This window comes from Phocoena phocoena, chromosome 7 (genome assembly GCF_963924675.1).
Source record: "Phocoena phocoena chromosome 7, mPhoPho1.1, whole genome shotgun sequence".
Taxonomy (NCBI): Eukaryota; Metazoa; Chordata; class Mammalia; order Artiodactyla; family Phocoenidae; genus Phocoena; species Phocoena phocoena.
In genome coordinates, this window is record NC_089225.1 from 64,011,465 (window position 1) to 64,037,293 (window position 25,829).

General features: G+C 37.3%; 1 protein-coding gene across 2 annotated transcripts in view; it reads right to left on the bottom strand.

The window, feature by feature from the left end:
• Nucleotides 1-4,119: 4,119 nt before the first annotated feature.
• The window catches only part of PDE1A (phosphodiesterase 1A), a 345,491-nt gene continuing 323,781 nt past the window's right edge, over nt 4,120-25,829 (bottom strand). Inside the window, exons 14-15 of one of the 2 annotated variants that reach the window (XM_065880877.1) lie at nt 7,948-8,064; nt 4,120-5,641 (exon numbers count right to left, since the gene is read on the bottom strand). In XM_065880877.1, coding sequence (XP_065736949.1) covers nt 7,991-8,064 — 74 coding nt within the window. In that variant the 3' untranslated portion in view covers nt 4,120-5,641; nt 7,948-7,990. Of the gene's footprint in view, nt 5,642-7,947; nt 8,065-25,829 lie in introns of those variants that run through there. The other variant, XM_065880876.1, reaches the window with a different exon arrangement.

A 25,829-nucleotide genomic window follows, 5' to 3' on the forward strand; every position in this document is an offset into this window, starting at 1 on the left:
TGTGTTCGTCCAGAAAAGAGGATCTGAGAGTTCTGACCAGAGCGATGTGAAGAGGCTTTCTGGGAGAGCTGGCATGTGCTCAGGTCCTTGGAGGAAGGGGGGACAGTGACAGGTAAAGATGGCAAAGGGAGCCGCAAGATCCACGCAGAGGAGGCGTCCTGTGCAGAGGCATAGCAGAGATCCAGGAGTAGTGAGTGGTGTAGCGAAAGCTATGGCAAAAAAGATAGCTGGGGTTAGACTGTGAAGGGCTTTGAGTATTATGCTAAAGGGTTTAAACCTTACTCACATGTAGGCCTGTGGTTCTCAAAGTGAGATCTCCAGTCCAATAGCATCAGCATCACTTCAGGCTCTACCCCGGACTTATCGCATCAGAATCTCTGAGAGGTGGGGCTTAGCATCTGCAGTTTAGCAGACCCTCCAAATGATGTTGATGCCTGCTACAGGTTGAGAACCAGTGCTGTAGTCAGCCTTGCTAAACTGCTCTGTGGGCCGTGAATGGGGGACAGGGGTACTGGAAGTCATCATCTCCCTTATCCTCAGGGTAGCTACACAGGCCCTGGGGAAGCTAGAGCTCCTAGCGATGACAGCCACTTACACTAGCAACCTCTCTCTTTCATGCTAGGGTACAAACTCCTTGATCTGAAAAGGAAGCAGGTGTCGGCCCAGGGGCCAAATCTGCCAGATGGCCTGTTTTTGTGCGCCACTCCCGTCCTCCAAGTTAAGAATGGCTTTTACATAGTTTTTATGTTTGGCTTTTACATTTTTGAAGAGTTGTAAAAAAAAAGAAAAGGAAGAGAAGAAAGAAGAAGAAAATGAAGAGGAAGAAGGAGGTGGATGAAAAGGAGAGGAGAGAGTGTGATGGAATGCGGCCTGCAAAACCTAAAGTATCTACTTCCTGATTCTTTATAGAAAAGGTTTACTGACCCCTGGTGTAGACAGGGAGAAACTGTTTTTGAGAAGAAGAGTGATAGGTCCAAAGAATGAATTAAGGACATTTAATATAATAACAGTACGCAGAAAAGAAAAATTGAAAAGAGCTAGAAGCAGAGAAGCCAAATGTGGAACACAAGTGAGATCGTAAAGATCTAAACCATGCAATGCTGTTTGAGCAGAAAAAAGGAAATGGGTCTTTAATACTTATAGAAACAATATAACTTAACTTTCAGTTGACCCAAGTGCTATGCCATAGCAAGGTTCTCAACAACTGGAGAAATCATAGACTGTGTCCAGTTCAGCAATTTCTTGGGGTTTGGTTTGGTTTAGTTTTGAGGGAGTAGGACAGTGTTGAGAGCATGAACTCTGGAGCTCTTGTCTAGTGTAGAGGAAAAAACCTAATCTCTAAGTGCTTAGTGGGTGTTTCAGATTGTCTCCATAATATTTAATTATTTCATAGAAGAGTGATATGTATAGAAATCAACCAGTTATCTTCTTAAAAGGCCAACTCCAGTTCAAAATTCTGGATGGGGCCTGAGACTCTTCATTTCTAAGACGTTCCCAAGTAGGGACCACACTTTCAGTAGCAAAGTTCTAGACTGAACACCAGTGGTTATTTGAAAAGCAAACTTTTAAGGTCACATATTAAGCATGGGAAATAATTCCTCCATCCACAGAAATCAAAGGCACATTTTCTGCCGTAATACATGATTTAATTGGTTACCAAAGCACACCTGCCCCTGCAGTGTGTTTCACTGGAAATTCTGTCCTCTCAGAGTGGTAGTTTTTAGGGACAAGTGCCTGGATAGAGAATAAAGCATAGGATGGAATAAAGGTTAGAAAAGGAAGATAATGGATACAGTGGGTGGAGAAGACAGGACCGATCCTCCCATAGTGGCCAGGGACAGTCTATCTAGTGGTTTGGGGAGCCACACTCCAACTTCGAATCCAGGGTCCTCAACTTAATAGCTATGCGATCTTACACAAATTAGTTACCTTCTTCTGCCATGGTTTCTCATCCATAGATGGGGATAACAAATCCTCAAAGAGCAGTTAGTTACAGGGAGTAAAAGAGATAATGTCAGCAAATAATGTAATGCAGTAGTAAGACTGTAAAAAGAACTAAATAATTGAATCTTTAATTATCAGAGATAAAAAGTATCAGCTTGAGATGCAAAGGAAGCTCTCCAACCATCACAACTGGTAAGGAAATAACCTAGAAATTTATTAATGTTACTAAAGGACAAATAGCCCCCAAAAGAGCTTTAAATATACATGTTGGTCCATACATGGGATTTGTATCTTAAGTATTTGGAATTCCCTCCAAAGAAATTGCATGTATGTAATGTGGGACATAATTAGGTGTTTGCTTTTTGACTCTAAAATGTATGTTTTCACTGTAGTTTAAGGCTTGTACTAAAGGATGGATAAACTTTGTGATATTTAGGAAAGCAATTAAACAGAAGATACAAGGCTTAACGTAGCTTCCAAAGGAAATATGTGTTTTATATCTACATTAAACAAAATTAAATTATTTTCAAAATTAAAATGTGGCTTTTGAAAGCTTTTTGATATTAGGTGAAAACTTATCATGGAATCACATTTAAAGTAAAAAGTTCAGTTAAGTGTCATGTATCTGCTGACTAGATAAATTTTTACATTTTCATCAGATGCTTTAGCATCACAGAGACACAGCCTGAGAGGTGACACATATTGTGCCGATTACTCTTAATTCAGTTAATGAAAACTCTCTAGGTCTTCACCTTGACTTGACACTCTTTGCTTCTTTATTATTCTCTGGTATTACCTTATTCACATTGTCCTTCTTCACAGAGCTGTCCTTTCCACTGTGCTTCTGTCCCATCCTACACAGATGTAGTAGAAGGAAAAAGAGGTCTTTGGTGTCAGCGTTCTAGGACCAATTCTAGTCTGGAATCTGCTGCTTGAGACCCACATGGCTTTAGACAAGGCTCTTTCTCTGAGACTTCGTTTCCTTACTCATATTGATACCCACTTTGCTGGATTATTGAGGATTAGGGATAATATTTGTTAAGTGTTTACCTGGAGCCTGTACATAGAGAATAGGCAATGAATATGAGCTTTGGTTTATTATTTGTTACTGAAACATCAACTCATGTGCCATCCATTCCAAGAAGTCTTCTTGGAAGCCCTGAAGATGGAGGCAGATTTTACCTCCTTTAATACCCGGAGGTGCATTTTACTTGCACGTGGTTACTTTCACATGTGGCATTTTAGTTATTCATGGGTATAGATTATCTCCTTTATAAAATAGGAAATTTCTAGAGGAAATATTCAGGTTTCCAGAATCCTATATGTGCTATGCATCTAGCCAGGAGTATGCAAATAATAGGTGCAATAGTAAATGCTCAGTGAACATTTCTTTCATAGAGCAAAAATCACTTTCTGATTGAACTCATATCAACTTTCAAGATGGTGTACTTCTGGTTCTCCCTGATTTTGCCAACTTTTCAATGCCCCACCAAATTGAATTACATCAGGCACCAAATGGTTCATGATATTTTCCCTCAAGTATGATTTATTTAACAATCATATACAATAGGAAATACAGAGAATTACAGCAGAATAAAAACACAAGAATTGAAGCTTGTCATGTTAAAAATTAAATAAAAGAGATACAAGCTAAATAAAGAGGCATATGAAATTGTTAGATATATGTTGAGTAGCTGAGGATACAAATGCAAAGCAGGCCATTCAAGGCTCAGCAGCCGGATTCATCCATCCCTCTCTTTAGGATGGATTCAACATTGATGTTGGCAGAAGGGATGGGCACTGGTACCCTGTGCTCTGACTTCCCGCTAATTAACATGAGTTAGTGCCTGTCTTAGAGAGAGCAAGGAAGGAATAAGGAAGATACAAAGGAGAGCAGGAGAGAAGGGTGGGGAAGGAGCAAAAGAGGGAGTGACGGAGGGAGATTAGGGGAAAAAAAGTGCATCAATAGCGTGACAACTCTTCTGAAGAGATGGAGCGAGTTTTCTCCACTCCCCTGGAAGTTCCGTCACAGCGCTTTATAAATTACATAACCTGGAAAATTAGGTTAAACCCCATATACAGAAAATAATGACTTCATTATATTCCTCTATTTTTTTAGTAATAGTCTATATCTCTTAAAGTATTAATAGGAACAAAGTGGACAGGTTTCTTATGACAATTAAGAAGCAGTGTTTCAATTTATTTCTCTGTTGAGAGACGCTATAGCTTTACTGAGAGACACCTGGCTCAAATAGGAACAATAGTAATTAGACTTCCCTGACAGTCATATTCTAATCTTAAATGCAGAATATTTTCTAGCTTGTAAATAGCTACCTTAAAAAAGACATTAAAAGCAGTAGTTGCAGTTTCCCCATAAATAGAAATAAGAAATCCATTGTAGGACAAAAAGTCACCATGACGTACGTATCTATAAATTTCCCCCAACACATCATTATAGATCAATCTTTACTGCTTACATTTAAAATATCAATTGCATTATAATGTCTATGATACAATTCAATTATTTAGCTGTGTTCTACATATGCTTCAGGTGAAACAAAATCTAAGGAACTTATTCACAGAACATTTAAAAGCATCTTATACACAGTCTATGCACAAATATATCTTAAATTAAAATGCATACCTAATATGCATACAGAATATGGCTTACACATGAAAAGAGATCTAAGTTGTGAGTTACAAAGTCCCACTACTTAGACTTAAAAGCCTGTGATTGCATCCATTTCTAAAATATTGCTTAGCATTGTGGAACCCAGGGAAGAAGCATGTGCGACAGAAAACACATTAGGATGGACAACCCACCTTCACTTTATTCTTTAATTGATGGCTACTCTTAATTTTCTCCACCCAATTCTACCACTCACAAAGACATATTCGCTTAGTCTCACAATCATTGAAGAGTTTGTACAGTGAAAAGTTACAACACCTACTTGTGCTTGACCTTTCTTGTCAGCTAATAACAAATAAATGTAGCTCTTCAGTTTGGAGCAAAGGCAAGGCTCTGCACATGCTCAGGCAAAACATGACAAGGAAGCAGAGTCTCCAAGCGTTGCAGTTTGTTTCTGTGTGGTAAAATTATAAACTCACGTCAAATAACGTTATCTGTACAGAAAAGTGTGGGATTCCATTTTCATAGACATTTTTGAATACACACACAGACACGCGCACACACACACTTCTTGTCACTTATCCCTTGGCCTGTGATATATTTTGTTACATCCTGATGGGATCAACACCCCAGAAGGCAAATTCCATCCTCAGTTCTAGTGTCTGTCTCCAACAATGGCTGGAGGTTCTTGTCATCTTGGATCGTAGGTAATGTGTGACTTGCATTATGATGACGCCCATGTAGGTGATGCATTAGTGCTTTGAAATCACAGGGATGGATGCAGGCTGGTCCACTGCTTTCAGGGGCAGGTTTCACTGTGGTTTCCCAGCTTGAGCGCTACAATGAAGAGTTCATCAGGTCACAGAGCCAGGGCTCTGATGTTCCATTGTTGTTAGAGGGCGTCAACCACAGCTTCTGAGCAGCCCTGGCTCTCACTTTGTTCCCATGTATTTAAAATAACAAGGACAATCTAAATAGCCTCAGAGCTGCAAAAAATATTTTTCTATAATTTTGTTTTTGCTTTCCTTTTACTTAACATCTTGAAAAATTTACTGTAGTTACAGCACTCTGTATAAAACAAAGCAAGAAAGTAAAATTTTAAAATGCCTCAACTTCTGCACACATGTTGCACGGTTGCCTGTGCAGTAACTGGGTTCAAACTGATGAAAAATTAAAACTGTCCAACTTTTTGTCTTAAAATTTTCTCTGGCTTGATTGAAGAAGGCCAAATTGTGGAGGAAGAGCAATGGCAGAAGCACTGGCCAAAATCTCTGGTCGCAACTTTGAGTGTATTTATTTGGCTAGAATTACTAGTTCAGAATTTATGTTCTTCTCTTATATGAGTCCATAAAATGGCCTGTTTCCAAGTGTGTGTTGAAAGAGGAGAATATAGGTTTGTGGAAAATTGAGGATTTAGGATATTTTAGTGCTGTTCTCATTATCCTGAAATAAAATCCAAATGAAAATGAAGATCATGTTTTAGTCATATATAGGCATCAATCACTGAATGGCAATTTCACGTTGGACTTCATATAGCTTGTAAAAATAAGGGATTTATCAGTAGATAATAGATATTCTTTAAATCAGTTGGAATTCTTCCTGTCTCTTCTGTGTGTGCGTGCGTGCGTGCATGCGTGCATGTGTGTATTTATGTATCTTTAAAGTTTGGATGGAGGGTATGCAGAAAAATTGCTGTAGCTAATATGAGACAATATCTTTAAATTGTTTAATACAGAGCTGGTTTTTAAAATTTCCATCAACTTTGTGGCTTGATTTCTATTTACAATTCCTATGTAAAGTAGTAATCACAGTCACTAACTCTGGAATTGTTGATAGGACTAAATGAGATAATACATATGAGATGTTCATCACAGTGCCTGACACTGATAGTTGCTATTAATGAAACTATTATTATTAATTAAAGAGTCTTACAACTAACTCAAGAATACTGAGAAATGAATCATCTTAAAAGCTAATCACATTTTAACTGTGTCATATCTAAAACAACATTTAAGGAGCTACTGATAGTATATCAAAGGCTTGACGTGGTACCTGCAGCATTTTCTCTTGTCCCTACCATCAAGGTACAAGAGAGCAGGACTCATTTTTATATATTTTTTAAGGAGATACTAAGACATTTCTACTATAAAAAACACATTCCTCCCTTCTAACTCCCTTCTAACTGCCTGCACCTTCTCTGTTGGTCCAAGACAGTAGTTCTCAAATTTAGTGTACAGAAATAGCAGTAGAGTGAATTATTAAAAATTCAGATTCCTAAGTCATCACTCCCAGAGTTGGTAATTTGGTAGATCAAAGGTGAGCCCTAGAAGCTGATTTTTTTTTTAAACATCCTTATTGGAGTATAATTGCTTTACAATGGTGTATTAGCTTCTGCTGTATAACAAAGTGAATCAGCTATACATATACATATATCCCCATATCTCCTCCCTCTTGGGTCTCCCTCCCACCCTCCCTATCCCACCCCTCTAGGTGGACACAAAGCACCGAGCTGATCTCCCTGTGCTATGCAGCTGCTTCTCACTAGCTATCTATTTTACATTTGGTAGTGTATATATGTCCATGCCTCTCTCTCACTTCATCCCAGCTTACCCTTCCCCCTCCCCGTGTCCTCAAGTCCATTCTCTACGTCTGCGTCTTTATTCCTGTCCTGTCCCTAGGTTCTTCAGAACAATTTTATTTTTTAAGATTCCATAGATATGTGTTAGCATACGGTATTTGTTTTTCTCTTTCTGACTTACTTCACTCTGTATGACAGTCTCTAGGTCCATCCACCTCACTACAAATAACTCAATTTCGTTTCTTTTTATGGCTGTGTTATATTCCATTGTATATATGTGCCACATCTTCTTTATCCATTCATCTGTTGATGGACACTTAGGTTGTAGAAGCTGAATTTTTAAAAAGGGAATCACTGATGCAAATGTCCACGGATTTTAGCAAATATTGATGTTGTTTCATAATATGTACTTGCTTTGTTATTATCACTCAGTGTAAACGTTCATATTTCCTACATGATGTAGAAAAGGAAATTGGTATAAAACATTCATATTTCTTTTATGGAATAGTGGAAGAAACCAGGATTAAACCTCCCCATAGGATATAGCTTATTATTTTTAAAGGACTAAAAGGCCTCAGTAAATATAATTTTTATGGATGAATAAGTCAAGAATCCTTTGAAAAGGTAAATTTAAAAGTTAAATATTTAAAGCTTACCTGTTAATGTTTTGCTCCAGAAAATAGAGATTTAAAAGAAGAATCCAGGAGGACATTTAAGTAAGATAACTTTGTTTCTAATGATATTTTACAAACCATCCACTTCAGAAATAAATTTCTCATCTAAAAAATAAAATTACCTCTCATGTTTAAAATGACAGAAGCCTTTAAGGTGTTTCAAACCTATGAATGTGTCTCAGCATGTTTTTCTTCGGCACTTACTAGATCTTCTGAATTCTTATGAAGATCAGGCTCACCTAAAAAATAAGCAAACAAATAACAAATAAACAAAAACAAAATAGGTCTGAGGACAAAAACCTAATAAGGTCAGGAAACTAAAGCAATTAGGAAAATGTTGAAGACTGGATTTTACGATGGATCTGTGGCACATTTCTCCAAAGATACCAAACATTTTCTTTTCAGCTTGTGGATTTATAGAGTATAACAAATCATCTTCTGGTGGTTATACAAATTTGTAAAGTTGCAATTTAATCTGGGAATACAGAAATGAAACAGATGAAACATGTTTAAATATGCTTTAAATCAAACATAAAAATTATGCATGTTTTCCCCAAATATTTTTAATTGAAACAAATTCTTTTAAACAAACCCTCTGATGTTCAGTGTCTTTTATCACACATTGCTTAGTTGCTATGAATTTAAAACAAATGAGTACAAGAGAATGTAATGTTTAAGATAAGTCATCATCTGCCGAAACAAACTATTGGAATTTATCATCTTAGAATCACTCAGCTTCTACATAAACCTTGAAAAAAATTAGCATGGAAAATGTTCCAACATTTCGAGAGGTTGCAGAGAATCTATCAAAAATAGAAACGTAAAGCAAAATGTACAGATAGAAGAGTCTTATTATATAAGAAAGTTAAAAAATGAGCAGAAATTAATTTTTGAGTCAATTATGATGCCTATATATGACTATATGACTTGATATTTCAGAAAACAGTCATATATGATAGAATGTTCTCTCTATCTGAAATTTGATTGAAAATATACTAACAATTAAACTTTGCACCAACTGATTTTGAGATCATTTCTCCAACAATTATATAATTATAAAATTAGTGAACATATAGAACTTAGGGAGTATTATCACAAAGCAAAATTATTTTGTCCCTTACTTTCTCTTTAAAATATATTCAGTGGGAGAAACTTATCTTCTGTCCCAAGTTCAATCTTTCAGAGAGTATCAGGACTTTTCCAGTCATTCTTAGTTAATAAAAACATCGTGTGATAACATTAAAATGCCAGTGTCTTAGGTCTGGTCACATATAATACACATCGATCTTAAAACAAAGATAAAACTTCTTCCCAACCTTGGGTTTGTTGCAGAGCTTAGAAAGGGTGGTGATGGGGGAGGAGGGCATGATTGATGTTTCTTTCATTTCCTGTTTGCCCTCCCTCAGCTGGCTACCTTGGACTCCTGAGCTGGAGCAAGGGAGAGAAGAAGGCTAAGAAGAACAGCAAAGTTCCTCTATGACTAGTACTACTGTAGGATGGCTTTGCACTCACTAGACCAGGCAGGTGTTTAGAGCTGACTCTATTCTGTGAGCACATTCATGGGCTCTCCAGGGACCTCTTGCCAAGACCATGGCTGGAGACTTAGCACAACCTTGGTATGGACATATGAAACTCTGGTTCCTTTACAATGTCCACAGCCCCTGGAAATTTGTTGGTACATCTCCAGCTTCTGTCTCCTGAGGTCCAATCATGCTTACAAATACAGGTAGGTTACATTTGGTTCACATGGAATATTCACTAGGCCTTTATTCCTATAAATTACTTGAGAAAAGGCTGAAACCTATACAGCTTCCTCTCCTTCAGCTTATCTGTCACCTTCTAACCTTTTAGACCTCTCACATAGGAACTAGATTCCATTCCCAATATCCCCCTAACTTCAAGCTCTCCAAGGGTGAAGCTATCTTCCTTTGATCTGAGGCGAAGAGGGAAGCATTTCTACATCTTTCCCAATAGCAGAGAACTCATTAAAGAAATCTTCCTCACAAATCCTATTCTAACCATCAACAACCTGGCCCTTTCAATTGTTTGAATTGGGTGAAGGTTATAAGCATCCTATTATTGACTTTTGGATCTTCTGTGAAATTTCTGCTTCCCAGGTCAATTTGTTTCTGACATTTCTGACATCTAGTCTTGGCTTATACTTCTGATTTAATATCGTGTTACTTATAACTAGATTATAACAGAACAAAATAGACTAGAATAGAATGGAACAGAGTGGAAAAAAATAGATTGAATTAAAAAGAAAGGAATAAGTAATAAACTAATTCTCTGTTACTCAAAATTTTTGAGAATCTTTTACAATGGACAAAGGACACTGAGCTTTACCAATAATCTTATGCTCTTACTTCTAGTGGATAAAGAACTCACCAATAACAAAACAGTGGAAGAGGAGCAAACTGGCAAATGGTTAAAATGCAGCAATTACCAAAAAAAAATCCCTAAATGTTACGTAGACTACAGCCAAGAGTAATTCCATACATGCAATTAGAAAAGTAGCGATCTAAAACTATGACCAATTCAAGACAAGATTTTTGAAGCACTGGAAAAAAAAATATTCCTTGAAACTGTAAAATTCCAGGTGTTTTCAGGGGCAGGTATACAACATTGCCAATCAATCGCATGGCAGCCAGAATGCTTAGGAAAATACTGAATTAGCAAATTCAAATTCAAATCACATTACTTTTAGTTAATAAATCTTTAGTTGAAATTCAAATTCAAATCACATTACTTTTAGTTAATAAATCTTTAGTTGTAGAAGCCTTTACAACTAACTTGGATTACTTGAAAGTAACGCTTAGGCTTTCATAAAAAAAGAAAGCCATATCATTCTGATATATCATTCTGACAGAAAAGAAGAACCGATTTGCATTTTTCAATTCATTACAGATCATCTTAGATAATCTTCATGACCCAAGAGTGATCTGTGTAAAAGACCTTGAGAAGCATCCCTAAAATCCAAGGTTCCAAACATTTTTGAATCAGAGTCCCCTCTTTTAGTTTGATGAAACGTATGACCTCCTTAAAGTAAAAGTCATAAATAAATGAAATGAAATACATGGGATTACAAGGGACTTCATTTTTATTAAAATACAATTATCAACATCTTTAAGTAATCCTTAACATGTGATACAGTAATATATGTGCTTCTTTACCAATGAGTTAAATAACAAGGTCTAGCTGCAGGTCTATCACCTGAGTAATTTTGAAATAATATCAAATAATACTTCAAGGTATCCCCATGAATTTAAATATCTTATGAAAATATTGATGATTTCTATTGGTGACAAACACAAATACCCCAAGTGTTACTCTGTGCATTTTTGCCTGCAAACGAAGGAAATCCTAAATTTTAGTTAAAGGTTAGTAAAAAAATCACTCTCCAAGTGTACAGGCTCTATCTATATAACCTGGGTTAAAATCTTTGATCTAGTCTAACTTTATTTTATGGGTAAGAAACAGGCCCAGAATAATCAAGTGATTTACTTCAGTGTAGATCACAAATAGATAACCTGAAGTAAAAATTATTGGCTTTTAAGTCACTATTATGTCAACAAGATCCATAAATTGACCTAGGAATTTCATTTTACTGAAGAAATTTGCAAGTTCCCATACATAGGAAGCTACACCTTAGGAATGAATGCAATGGGTTTGTTCAAAGCAGGTGCATAGAAGCTTGGTTGATAGCCAGGAAAAAGGCAGTGAAAGTAAGGAAACTTGGATAATTCTGTTCATCTCAAAGAGCTTTTAGCTGTTCATCTAAATGTTGAAATTTGAAAAAAGTAATTTGTAAAATGATGGAAATATGGTTTTTGCTTTATAAACACAGTGTAAAATCAGAAGGGTGCAAGGAGGGGATAGAGGTCATAGGAGGGACAGATCTACACAAATAAACAAAAATCCTTTAAATTTAGCTAATCTAAATCTTAGCCTGCAATTTGAGCTCACTATTATTATATTAGAATCATAATATGTTAGCTTTGTAGATGATATAAATAATACTTGCAGGGAATAATGTAAGGCACATGATCAGCTGGGTATTAGAGACTCCAGTTGTCCAGTTATGGTCTTGTTGAACTAGTATTTAAAAAATAATCTGCTAGGATAAATTATTATACAATTGAAAATATATCAGTAATAACACTTTGTGAACAATTGCTAGGTGGTGGGCACTATTTTAAGTGCTTCACTTATCTTAATTACCTGAATCTTCACAGCAAAGTGTAGAAACTGATATGTAGGTTGAGTCATCTGACCAAGGTTTCAAGGCTGTCTAGTGGCTGAATCTCTCTGACGAAGTCCAACCGGAATCTTGCCCTCCATTTCCCAAACTACAATTATTTGCATACCACCTTTACCATTTCTGCCATATCTATACGCCATTTATTCTATTAGTTACTAATATTTTTCTTTACACAGACTTTAAATCTATTCTCCTTTCAAAGATTAGTTTTGTCCTGAATAGTAATATCCAAGATATAACAGATTTGATGTGCTTGTTGTGTTTTCCTAACATGTAGAATTCATAATTAGCAAAAAGATAATTTCTTCTATAAACACAATAATTGATTTAATTTAATGGTTTATATTTGCCCTCATATATTTCTCACTTATCTGACTCAACAATCCCTGCATGGAGTAGTAAAACTATCACCATAATTTCCATTTTAGAAATGAGGAACACATGGTCAGAAGGAATGACTGACTACTCCAAGACACCATGGCCTGGGAGAGTGTGGGAGACAGACCCCCATATTATCCCTTAAAAAATACTCCAGTTAATTTTCCATATTTAGCAGAAGCAGCAAATAGTGTTTGAAAAATACTTGGCAAAAATTGGTTTGTGTAGTCCTTTCAGCAGAAATACTAGTTCTGCGTTATACTGCATTATCATTTCTTCATAAGAAAAACGTTACCTTTGCTATGTATAGCAGTATTTCCTCATGCAGGCAGATCTGTCTAGGTTGATTCAGTTCTATTTTTGGTCCATTTATGTAGCTTATGTTGCCAATAACTAGAAAGAATTGATGATCTAGGATTGAAAGTTATAGTTACTGGAGAAACGTAATGTGGGATAAATCGGAGCTTCTGATTCTAAACGGTGTTTTGACATCTGTATAATATGATTTGCCTTGTAGGTTGGGAATAAGAAATCTTCACATCAGGAGAAAATACTTTTCATTTAAATGCCTCTCGAGAGGAAACTGTTGTGTATTTTCTGCCTGAGGATAAATTTTGCTGTGTGCATGAAGGTAACAGTAAGCAAAGGAAGGAGTGAACACTAAATACCAAGAGAGATGAGAAGAAAAAAAGAGGTGAGGCTGCTGAAGAAAAATTCCACCTCTTTCCAAATGTGCTAGTTTCAACCCTGTAAAGTTAGAGGAAGTAATGTCTTATTTCATAAAGTGTTATATAAGATACAAATCAAGAAAAGGCTAAATTATTTTTTGGTCAACTAAAGCAGTACAAAACACACCGATTCACATTAGCAATGTGAATGAATCCTAATACACATGTATTAAGCACCTAAAGATGTGGTGAGTTCTGCACAGAGATGATCAGAGGTGATCTGTGGAAAATGAATGCACGATCTCTACGTATATTCATCTGCCATTCTGTAACAGTTCATTCCACTTGGGGAGCAAATAGCACATGAAACAGCCAGAAATCTTAAGGTTCCATAGAAACTAGAGTTTAAACAATGAAGACAGGTAGTGAGATGCCTTCTTGAAAGAGTTCAGTCTAAAATTGGGTCTATAGGATGTATATGTTTTGGTGGCATGAGGATAGGAATATTCTCCTAGTGAGGGGAGTGAGGAGGTGAGATGGAAGAGCGGAATGGAATATGAGCGAAGGCAGCAGATTGGAAAGAAAAAATTGTGCCAAGGAAGAAGTGAAGCCCAGTTGCGAAAACTTGACTCAGAGTTCCTGCCCACTGACTAAAGTAATGGTTTCTCCTTCAGCTTCGTTCTTTTAGAGGAAAGCTCTCACACCTATTGAAATGCTCTTATTCTCAGATGGAATTTGTCTGATTGAATAACAGATCTTTTATTTTCTTTTTTAAGCAGGCTCTGGTGGCAGGGAGATGGTGAGAAAGTAAGGGCATTGATTGTCTTTGAAGGTAGGGAAGTTGGGAGGGTAGCAATGGAGAAAGAAGGTCTAGGGTAGTGAAATGAAGACCACTCAAATCATACTTTGTCTGCTGTAAAGAGTGGTGGGAACAGTTGCGGAAATTCTAAGATTTGGCTCTTAGAGCCAATTTAACGTGAGAGGCAGTATGGGTCTTCTCTACTTTCTCAATCAGGGAAAAGATGGGATGAAAATTGAATCTGAGAGGTGCAACAAAAATTCACATTTTCTTTATCTTTTATAAGCAAAAAAATACATAAAGAGTACTAATTTTAGGTAATCTAAACTAGTTTTAAAAGTTAAAACTTGGAAAAAAAATTGTAAAATGATAGAAACACTTTGGCTTTGCTTTTAGTATTTTAGTTAATTGGGTTTTCTATTTAAGGCTAGATTAAGAAAAAAATTTTTCAATTGCTTTCAGTAAAAATGTTTAAACATGTCAATATGTACACCTACTTTTGTGCCTAAATGGAAAATACTGAACATAATTGAACTTGTTTTAATGATAGATAATCCTGCAAAAAAACCTGAGGGTTATTGTTCTAAACATAAGCCATTAATTCTCACTCTCCTATACATGTAGAATAGAGTATCATTCATGTTTAGTGGCTCTAGGTAACTACTAAAAAGATCAATTCTTGATTTTACTGCTTTGTCACCAATTCTACTCAATTTGAAAGTTAAAAAAATAGTTGAAAGTTCTACTTTCAATGTGAGATTTTATAACATAATGCTACTACTATCAGAAAATTATTTCTCAAATTGCTCAATTTTAATAATGTCAGAAAGAAAAATCAATGAGGCATGTACATGATATATCTTCCCACTTATTCACAATCTCTGGCCTACAATTTTCCATAAGGTTCTGAGCTCTTGTGTTTTAAAATGGATCCAAACATGGATGTGAAGAAGGTGTGATCAGATTTTAAACTGTAGGTCTTCACACAAAACCTTTAAAAAGGATACAATTACATAAACAACTTTAAATTTCAAATTCTTATTATAATCTCTCTACACGTATTTTAACATGAATATGCTGTTACATATTGATTTATTAAATCATAAGTGATCTGTTAGAAAGATACAGATTAATGAGTAAAAACTGCGGTTTATTACTATTAATAATATTAGCAGCAACAGCAAAAACAGTAGTTAATATTAAGGGAATAGTTACCACGTGCCAAGAACTATGCCAGGTGCTTCTTATATTTTATCATTTAATCCTGCCAACAATTTCTATTGCCCGAGATCACATACCATCTAAGGAGCAGAGCTGAGCCTTCAGCCTCAATGTACTAACCTGAATAGTTTGGTCACCCAGTACTAACTCCCTGACCCACAGGGGCAAGTTTCTATTGGATCTGAAAGAGTGAATGCATTTTGTGTTGCCTGGAGAAGTGCAATTGCAAAGATTCAAGTTGAAAAAACATGGCATTTTTAATCTTCATGTTCTGACAAGCTACTAAAATTCAAACTTCAGTTTTTCAGAGAAGCATGAGTAGTTTGATAGTAAGCAGCCCTCCCTACAAAACAAAACTCACTTTTTACTATTACTTCCTGTAGTAACACCTGCAGTAGAAGACAGGCTAAGAAAGACTCAAATCCCAAGACCCACACAGGCCTATACTCAGGAGGATTTCAAAGTGAAGGGCTGCAAGAAGGACCCAGACGTTCCCTTGCCATGTTCTCATACCATGGAGAAGAAATAATAGAAATTTCTGACTCCAGGAATAATGAGAAGTTACTCGATTTAAAATCCAGCATAAATATATGACTGAGGTAAATATCTATGCTTAAAAAAATCAAAAGGCGTAAATGTGAAAACTCCACCATCATTTTTGTCTCAATGATTTCTGACTAGCCATTCTGTAATACCATAGCCAACCAACTAGTCTAGATCTTAGGGATCGGAAACTGCACACATTGTTTACCTTGCATATTCATGCACAGCAAGAGCAATGAATTGTTTCTACTCTAAGATGGCAAACATCACAAATTACTAATTTTTTAATGTTTATGATCAAATTCTTCACTGGAGAGAGCACTTTTTTTTGGCATGAGTTTGCATCTAGGGAAGATGAGAGAAGAAAGAATCAGGAAAGTATGTCTCCTTTGAATTTGTTCATCATTTTCCCCTTGGATACAAAAACTACTTACAATCTTCATCAAGTTGAATACATAATTTTCAGCAAGTAGGTACTTACTACAGAAAAATGATTCATAAAATATTGGGGACATGCATAATCCAAAATTCTAGGAGGCTTTAGATGCCCCTGATGATATTCTAAACATATTGTTTGACAAATGCATAAACTAAATTGACTTGGTGATACCAAATTCCCAAACAATTGTTTTTTCTGTCTTACTTAACTTTAGTCACCAAATCTTAGAGGGCTTAGTTGGTAACTACATTAACTAAGGTCTAAGAATCAGCCAAAATAGAAATCAATCTCACATAATCATCTATCCTTTAACCTGGAATGAGAAACACTAGTGTTCTTACAAAATGCCTTCCATGCTATTTTTTCTCTCCTATGTACATGTTCCTGTCTGACTTAGGCTGGTTATGCTGAGGGGCTATTTTGAAGAAACGTGTGGAGAGAGCCTTATCTACTTACAGCTGTTGAAGTTAGTAGTGGAATAAATTGCTTCTGTTGGTCATGTATGCAATACTCCTATTACAGCACTCCTTTATAAATTGCAAATCCACGCTTTAAAATAAAAGCACTTTAAGCAGTTAGTCACAAAGTACTTTACTGATCTACAACATTTAGCCAGGGTTGTGGGAGCAGTGCTATCTCTAACCTATAATGGCTAATACAACAGGATTATTTTCATGATGAACTCATTTAAAATAAATTGTAGGTGCTCTACTATCTCTACATCAAAGAAAACATCAAAACTATTGCCTTGAGACGGCGGGGAAGATGGCAGAAGAGTAAGATGCGGAGATCACCTTCCTCTCCACAGATACATCAGAAATACATCTACACGTGGAACAGCTCCTACAGAACACCTACTGAACGCTGGCAGAAGACCTCAGACCTCCCAAAAGGCAAGAAAGCCCCCACGTACCTGGGTAGGGCAAAAGAAAAAAGAATAAACAGAGACAAAAGAGTAGGGACGGGACCTGCACCAGTTGGGGGAAGCTGTGAAGGAGGAAAAGTTTCCACACACTAGGAAGCCCCTTCGCTGGCGGAGACTGAGGGTGGTGGAGGGGGGAAGCTTCGGGGCCGCAGAGGAGAGCGCAGCAACAGGGGTGCAGAGGGCAAAGCGGAGAGATTCCCGCACAGAGGATCAGGGCCGACAGGCACTCACCAGCCCGAGAGGCTTGTCTGCTCACCCGCTGGGGCGGGCTGGCTGGGAGCTGAGGCTCGGGCTTCGGTTGGAGCGCAGGGAGAGGACTGGCAGCGTGAACACAGCCTGAAGGGGCCAGTGCGCCAAGGCTAGCCGAGAGGGAATCCGGGGAAAAGTCTGGACCTGCCGAAGAGGCAAGAGACTTCTTCCCTCTTTCTTTCCTGGTGCGCGAGGAGAGGGGATTAAGAGCGCTGCTTAAAGGAGCTCCAGAGATGGGCGCAAGCTGCGGCTAACAGCACAGACCCCAGAGACGGGCATGAGACGCTAAGGCTGCTGCTGCCGCCACCAAGAAGCCTGTGTGTGAGCACAGGTCACTATCCACAACCCCCTTCCGGGGAGCCTGTGCAGCCCGCCAGCCAGGGTCCCGGGATCCAGGGACAACTTTCCCGGGAGAACGCACGGCGTGCCTCAGGCTGGTGCAACGTCACTGCTGGTCTCTGCCGCCGCAGGCTCGCCCCATATCGTGCCCCTCCCTCCCTCCGGCCTGAGTGAGCCAGAGCCCCCGAATCAGTGGCTCCTTTAACCCCATCCTGTCTGAGCGAAGAACAGATGCCCTCCGGCGACCTACACGCAGAGGCGGGGCCAAATCCAAAGCTGAGCCCAGGGAGCTGTGCGAACAAAGAAGAGAAAGGGAAATCTCTCCCAGCAGCCTCAGGAGCAGCGGATTAAATCTCCACAATCAACTTGATATACCCTGCATCTGTGGAATACCTGAATAGACAACCAATCATCCCAAATTGAGGAGGTGGACTTTGAGAGCAAGATTTATTATTTTTTCCCCTTTTCCTCTGTCTGTGAGTGTGTATGTGTATGTTTCTGTGTGAGATTTTGTCTGTAGAGCTTTGCTTTCACCATTTGTCCTAGGGTTCTATCCGTATTTTTATGATTTTTACTTAAAAAAATTTTTTTCTTAATAATTATTTTTTATTTTAATAACTTTATTTTATTTCTTTTATCTTTTCTTTCTTTCTTTCTTTTATTTTTCTTTCTTTTTACTTTTTCTCCCTTTTATTCTGAGCCATGTGGACGAAAGTCTCTTGGTGCTGCAGCCAAGGAGTTAGTGCTGTGCCCGTGAGGTGGGAGAGCCAACTTCAGGACACTGGTCCAAAAGAGACCTCCCAGCTCCACATAATATCAAACGGCGAAAATCTCCCACGGATCTCCATCTCATCACCAACACCCAGCTTCACTCAACGACCAGCAAGATACAGTGCTGGACACCCTATGCCAAACAACTAGCAAGACAGGAACACAACCCCACCCATTAGCAGAGAGGCTGCCTAAAATCATAATAAGTCCACAGACACCCCAAAACACACCACCAGACGTGGACCTGCCCACCAAAAAGACAAGATACAGCCTCATCCACCAGAAAACAGACACTAGTCCCCTCCACCAGGAAGCCTACACAACCCACTGAACCAACTTTAGCCACTGCGGACAGGCACCAAAAACAACAGGAACTATGAACCTGCAGCCTGCAAAAAGGAGACCCCAAACACAGTAAGATAAGCAAAATGAGAAGACAGAAAAACACACAGCAGATGAAGAAGCAAGATAAAAACCCACCAGACCTAACAAATGAAGAGGAAATAGGCAGTCTACCTGAAAAAGAATTCAGAATAATGATAGTAAAGATGATCCAAAATCATGGAAATAGAATAGGGAAAATGCAAGAAACATTTAACAAGGACCTAGAAGAACTAAAGATGAAACAAGAAACGATGAACAACACAATAAATGAAATTAAAAATACTCTAGAAGGGATCAATAGCAGAATAACTGAAGCAGAAGAATGGATAAGTGACCTGGAAGATAAAATAGTGGAAATAACTACTGCAGAGCAGAATAAAGAAAAAAGAATGAAAAGAACTGAGGACAGCCTCAGAGACTTCTGGGACAACATTAAACGCACCAACATTCGAATCATAGGGGTTCCAGAAGAAGAAGAGAAAAAGAAAGGGACTGAGAAAATATATGAAGAGATTACAGTTGAAACTTCCCTAATATGGGAAAAGAAATAGTTAAGTCCAGGAAGCACAGAGAGTCCCATACAGGGTAAATCCAAGGAGAAACACACCAAGACAAATATTAATCAAACTGTCAAAAATTAAATACAAAGAAAACATATTAAGGGCAGCAAGGGAAAAACATCAAATAACATACAAGGGAATACCCATAAGGTTAACAGCTGATCTTTCAGCAGAAACTCTGCAAGCCAGAAGGGACTGGCAGGACATATTTTAAGTGATGAAGGAGAAAAACCTACAACCAAGATTACTCTACCCAGCAAGGATCTCATTCAGATTTGATGGAGAAATTAAAAGCTTTACAGACAAGCAAAAGCTGAGAGTTCAGCACCACCAAACCAGCTTTACAAAAAATGATAAAGGACCTTCTATAGGCAAGAAACACAAGAGAAGGAAAAGACCTACAATAACAAACCCAAAACAATTAAGAAAATGGGAATAGGAACATACGTATCGATAATTACCTTAAATGTAAATGGATTAAATGCTCCCACCAAAAGACACAGACTGGCTGAATGGATACAAAAACAAGACCCAAATATATGCTGTCTACAAGAGACCCAATTTAGACCTGGAGACACATACAGACTGAAAGTGAGGGGACGGAAAAAGATATTCCATGCAAATGGAAACCAAAAGAAAGCTGGAGTAGCAATTCTCATATCAGACAAAATACACTTTAAAATAAAGACTATTAGAAGAGACAAAGAAGGACACTACATAATGATCAAGGGATCGATCTGAGAAGAAAATATAGCAATTGTAAATATTTATGCACCCAACAGAGGAGCACCACAATACATAAGGAAAATACTAACAGCCATAAAAGGGGAAATCAACAGTAACACATTCATAGTAGGGGACTTTAACACCCCACTTTCACCAATGGACAGATCATCCAAAATGAAAATAAATAAGGAAACACAAGTTTTAAATGATACATTAAACAAGATGGACTCAATTGATATTTATAGGACATTCCATTCAAAAGCAACAGAATACACATTTTTCTCAAGTGCTTATGGAACATTCTCCAGGATAGATCATATCTTGGGTCACAAATCAAGTCTTGGTAAATTTAAGAAAATTGAAATTGTATCAAGTATCTTTTCTGACCACAGTGCTATGAGACTAGATATCAAATACAGGAAAAGATCTGTAAAAAATACAAACACATGGAGGCTAAACAATACACTACTTAATAACGAAGTGATCACTGAAGAAATCAAAGAGGAAATAAAAAAATACCTAGAAACAAATGACAATGGAGCCACGATGACCCAAAACCTATGCGATGCAGCAAAAGCAGTTCTAAGAGGGAAGTTTATAGCAATACAATCCTACCTTAAGAAACAGAAAACTTCTCAAATAAACAACCTAACCTTGCACCTAAAGCAATTAGAGAAAGAAGAACAAAAAAAACCCAGTGTTGGCAGAAGGAAAGAAATCATAAAGATCAGATCAGAAATAAATGAAAAAGAAATGAAGGAAACAATAGCAAAGATCAATAAAACTAAAAACTGTTTCTTTGAGAAGATAAACAAAATTGATAAACCATTAGCCAGACTCATCAAGAAAAAAAGGGAGAAGACTCAAATCAATAGAATTAGAAATGAAAAAGGAGAAGTAACAACTGCCACTGCAGAAATACAAAAGATAATGAGAGATTACTACAAGCAACTCTATGCCAATAAAATGGACAACCTGGAAAAAATGGACAAATTCTTAGAAATGCACAACGTGCCAAGACTGAATCAGGAAGAAACAGAAAATATGAACAGACCAATCACAAGCACTGAAATTGAAACTGTGATTAAAAATCTTCCAACAAACAAAAGCCCAGGACCAGATGGCTTCACAGGTGAATTCTATCAAATATTTAGAGAAGAGCTAACATCTATCCTTCACAAACTCTTCCAAAGTATAGCCAAAGGAGGAACACTCCCAAACTCATTCTACGAGGCCACCATCACCCTGATACCAAAACCAGACAAGGATGTCACAAAGAAAGAAAACTACAGGCCAGTATCACTGATGAACCTAGATGCAAAAATCCTCAACAAAATACTAGCAAACAGAATCCAACAGCACATTAAGAGGATCATACACCATGATCAGGTGGAGTTTGTCCCAGGAATGCAAGGATTCTTCAATATATGCAAATCAATCAATGTGATACACCATATTAACAAATTGAAGGAGAAAAACCATATGGTCGTCTCTATAGATGCAGAGAAAGTTTTTGACAAAATTCAACACCCATTTATGATAAAAACCCTCCAGAAAGTAGGCATAGAGGGAACTTTCCTCAACATAATAAAGTCCATATATGACAAACCCACAGCCAACATCATCCTCAATGGTGAAAAACTGAAAGCATTTCCACTAAGATCAGGAACAAGACAAGGTTGCCCACTCTCACCACTCTTATTCAACATAGTTGTGGAAGTTTTAACCACAGCAATCAGAGAAGAAAAGGAAATAAAAGGAATCCAAATCGGAAAAGAAGAAGTAAAGCTGTGACTGTTTGCAGATGATATGATATTATACATAGAGAATCCTAAAGATGCTACCAGAAAACTACTAGAGCTAATCAATGAATTTGGTAAAGTAGCAGGACACAAAATTAATGCACAGAAATCTCTTGCATTCCTATACACTAATTATGAAAAATCTGAAAGTGAAATCAATAAAACACTCCCATTTACCACTGCAACAAAAAGAATAAAATATCGAGGAATAAACCTATCTAAGGAGACAAAAGACCTGTATGCAGAAAACTATAAGACACTGATGAAAGAAATTAAAGATGATACAAATACATGGAGAGATATACCATGTTCTTGGATTGGAAGAATGAACATTGTGAAAATGACTCTACTACTCAAAGCAATCTACAGATTCAATGCAATCCCTATCAAACTACCACTGGCATTTTTCACAGAACTAGAACAAAAAAATTCACCATTTGTATGCAAACACAAAAGACCCTGAATAGCCAAAGCAATCTTGAGAACGAAAAACGGAGCTGGAGGAATCAGGCTCCCTGACTTCAGACTATACTACAGAGCTACAGTAATCAAGGCAGTATGGTACTGGCACAAAAACAGAAATATAGATCAATGGAACAGGATAGAAAGCCCAGAGATAAACCCACCCACATATGGTCACCTTATCTTTGATAAAGGAGGCAGGAAAGTGGAGAAAGGACAGCCTCTTCAATAAGTGGGGCTGGGAAACTGGAGAGGTACCTATAAAAGTATGAGATTAGAACACTCCCTAACACCATACACAAAAGTAAGCTCAAAATGGATTAATGACCTAAATGTAAGGCCAGAAACTATCAAACTTTTAGAGGAAAACATAGGCAGAACACTCTATGACATAAATCACAGCAAGATCCTTTTTGACCCACCTCCTAGAGAAATGGAAATAAAAACAAAAATAAACAAATGGGACCTAATGAAGCTTCAAAGCTTTTGCACAGCAAAGGAAACCATAAACAAGGCCAAAAGACGACCCTCAGAATGGGAGAAAATATTTGCAAATGAAGCAACTGACAAAGGATTAATCTCCAAAATTTACAAGCAGCTCATGCAGCTCAATGACAAAAAAACAAACAACCCAATCCAAAAATGGGCAGAAAATCTAAATAGACATTTCTCCAAAGAAGATATACAGAGTGCCAACAAACACATGAAAGAATGCTCAACATCATTAATCATTAGAGAAATGCAAATCAAAACTACAATGAGATATCATCTCACACTGGTCAGAATGGCCATCATCAAAAAATCTAGAAACAATAAATTCTGGAGAGGGTGTGGAGAAAAGGGAACCCTCTTGCACTGCTGGTGGGAATGTGAATTGGTACAGCCACTATGGAGAACAGTATGGAGGTTCCTTAAAAAACTACAAATAGAACTACCATATGACCCAGCAATCCCACTACTGGGCATATACCCTGAGAAAACCATAATTCAAAAAGAGTCATGTACCAAAATGTTCATTGCACCTCTATTTACAATAGCCCGGAGATGGAAACAACCTAAGTGCCCATCATCGGATGAATGGATAAAGAAGATGTGGCACATATATACAATGGAATATTACTCAGCCATAAAAAGAAACAAAATTGAGCTATTTGTAATGAGGTGGATAGACCTAGAGTCTGTCATACAGAGTGAAGTAAGTCAGAAAGAGATAGACCAATACTGTGTGGTAACACATATATATGGAATTTAAGAAAACAAAAAAATGTCATGAAGAACCTAGGGGTAAGACAGGAATAAAGACACGGACCTACTGGAGAACGGACTTGAGGATATGGGGAGGGGGAAGGGTGAGCTGTGACAAAGCAAGAGAGAGGCATGCACATATATACACTACCAAACATAAGGTAGATAGCTAGTGGCAAGCAGCCGCATAGCACAGGGATATCAGCTCGGTGCTATGTGACCGCCTGGAGGGGTGGGATAGGGAGGGTGGGAGGGAGGGAGACGCAAGAGGGAAGAGATATGGGAAATTATGTATATGTATAACTGATTCACTTTGTTATAAAGCAGAAACACACCATTGTAAAGTAATTATATACTCCAATAAAGTTGTAAAAAAACGAAAAAACCAAACAAAAAAACTATTGCCTTATTTTTGCTGAACTTCTTTTATTCGATGAGATTTCTATGTCTTACTGATGACTCTGGGTTTTCTGTAACCAACAGACCTGCACAGAAGCTTAGTCCAGATAGAAGGGTGATATGGAAACATAGACCCCTTCTGAAAGAATCCCATGTCCAGAGTAATGAGATAATATTATTGTGCTGAACTTCTCTCTTAACCTTCACAAAAGTTTCCTGATACAAATCACAATTAGTCCATGTCTTCCAAGATCATTCACTGCAAGTTGTTTTGCTAAAAAATTAGCCTAGGTTGGGTTTTGAAGAATGATATAGAAATAAAGTTTGAGCATCAGATTCTTGAAGGTTTTCAGCATTTTCCCTAGAGGGCTTATATACTAACCCTCACCTGAAGAGATTTCTTGGATCACTTTTCCTTTCCCCTTCATTTTTCATAATTTCTTCAGAGGAATTAAATATATCTAAGAAAGATCAAAGACTTCAGCTATAAATATTTTTTGCATGATTTCTGGGAATTTCCTAGATTCCTATAGTTAACAAGGGAAAATTATGTTAGGCAAAATATGAACAACAGTCCTAGAAGGAGTAAACTCAGAAATGAAAAGTTTGGGCTGTATAGAAGGCCTAAATCTAGGCATACTTTAGGGGATAATAACTACGATGGTAAAATATTCTTTTGGGAAAGAAGTGAATTGCCCCAAACCAAGTTTGCTGGATTAGCTAAAATTTATTCTTTTTGAGAGCATTTAGGTCTGCAGAATACTCTTTTTTAGAATTGTTCTGTTTTCCTAAAGGGTTCTATGCCAAGAAAAAGTAAAGGCAAGTATCTTAAGTGGCAGAGTCCTCAACAGAACGTATTTAGATAAAGGTGGTTCATTTCAGCTCTATAAATTGGGTAACTCTACCAGATATCCAGAATAAGCCAATTCCATTCCTTCATTCACTCATGCAGAAAACTGTATGGATCTGAGAGATATTTGGGAGATACACTCTATAGGCTATCTTGATGGATTAAGCTAAGAATGAAAGTTGATAGAAGAGTTACGATCAATTTACCGTACTGCAATTCACTCAGTTGATTGATGGAATTGATCCACTGCATATTTTCTCATGAGTTAAGCATAAACTCATATCAAAATTTTTATGAGCAGGTACTGTTTTTCCATAGTATATTTCTTTAAGGAAGCCTTCTATAAGATCTCCATATAGTTTGGAGACATATATGTGAGTGCAGGAGAATAATAAGAATTATAGTAGAAAACACTAAATTCTAAAAACTTGACAAGTATTTACTCATTTAATTCCCACAGCAGCTATTTTTATGATCCTCACTTTAGAAATCAGCAAACTGAAACAGATTAAATAACTTGTTTGATTACGTAGCAAATAAGTGATGGGAACAGGATCAAATAAGATAGTCCATTTCCAGGGTTCTATACTCTACTATGCAGCCTTTTTGGGTGTAATTTAATACCGGCTATGTTTTTTTGTCTTTCCTCAGTATAATTATCTGCCTCATCTTTGAAATTACATCTGATTGGTAAATGATAGCCTTTTTTTTTTTTTTCCTGAAGGCAGAGCCAGAGAGTAAGAATAAATAAACTTCTTTGTGAAAATACTTTCTTCAATATTAGACACCGGCCAGTCTCAGCTAATTAATTATTGGGGTGTTCCTACTAGTCTAGTACCATAACCATTAGGTCAACTATTAGGGGATCACAGTAAAGAAGGGGTAGAAGAGCAATTCTCAAAAAAATAAACTTTTCAGGAGGAAAATACCTTGGCTAACCTTAAACTGAATTATACATTGGACAAGTCATTCTCAAATCTCAC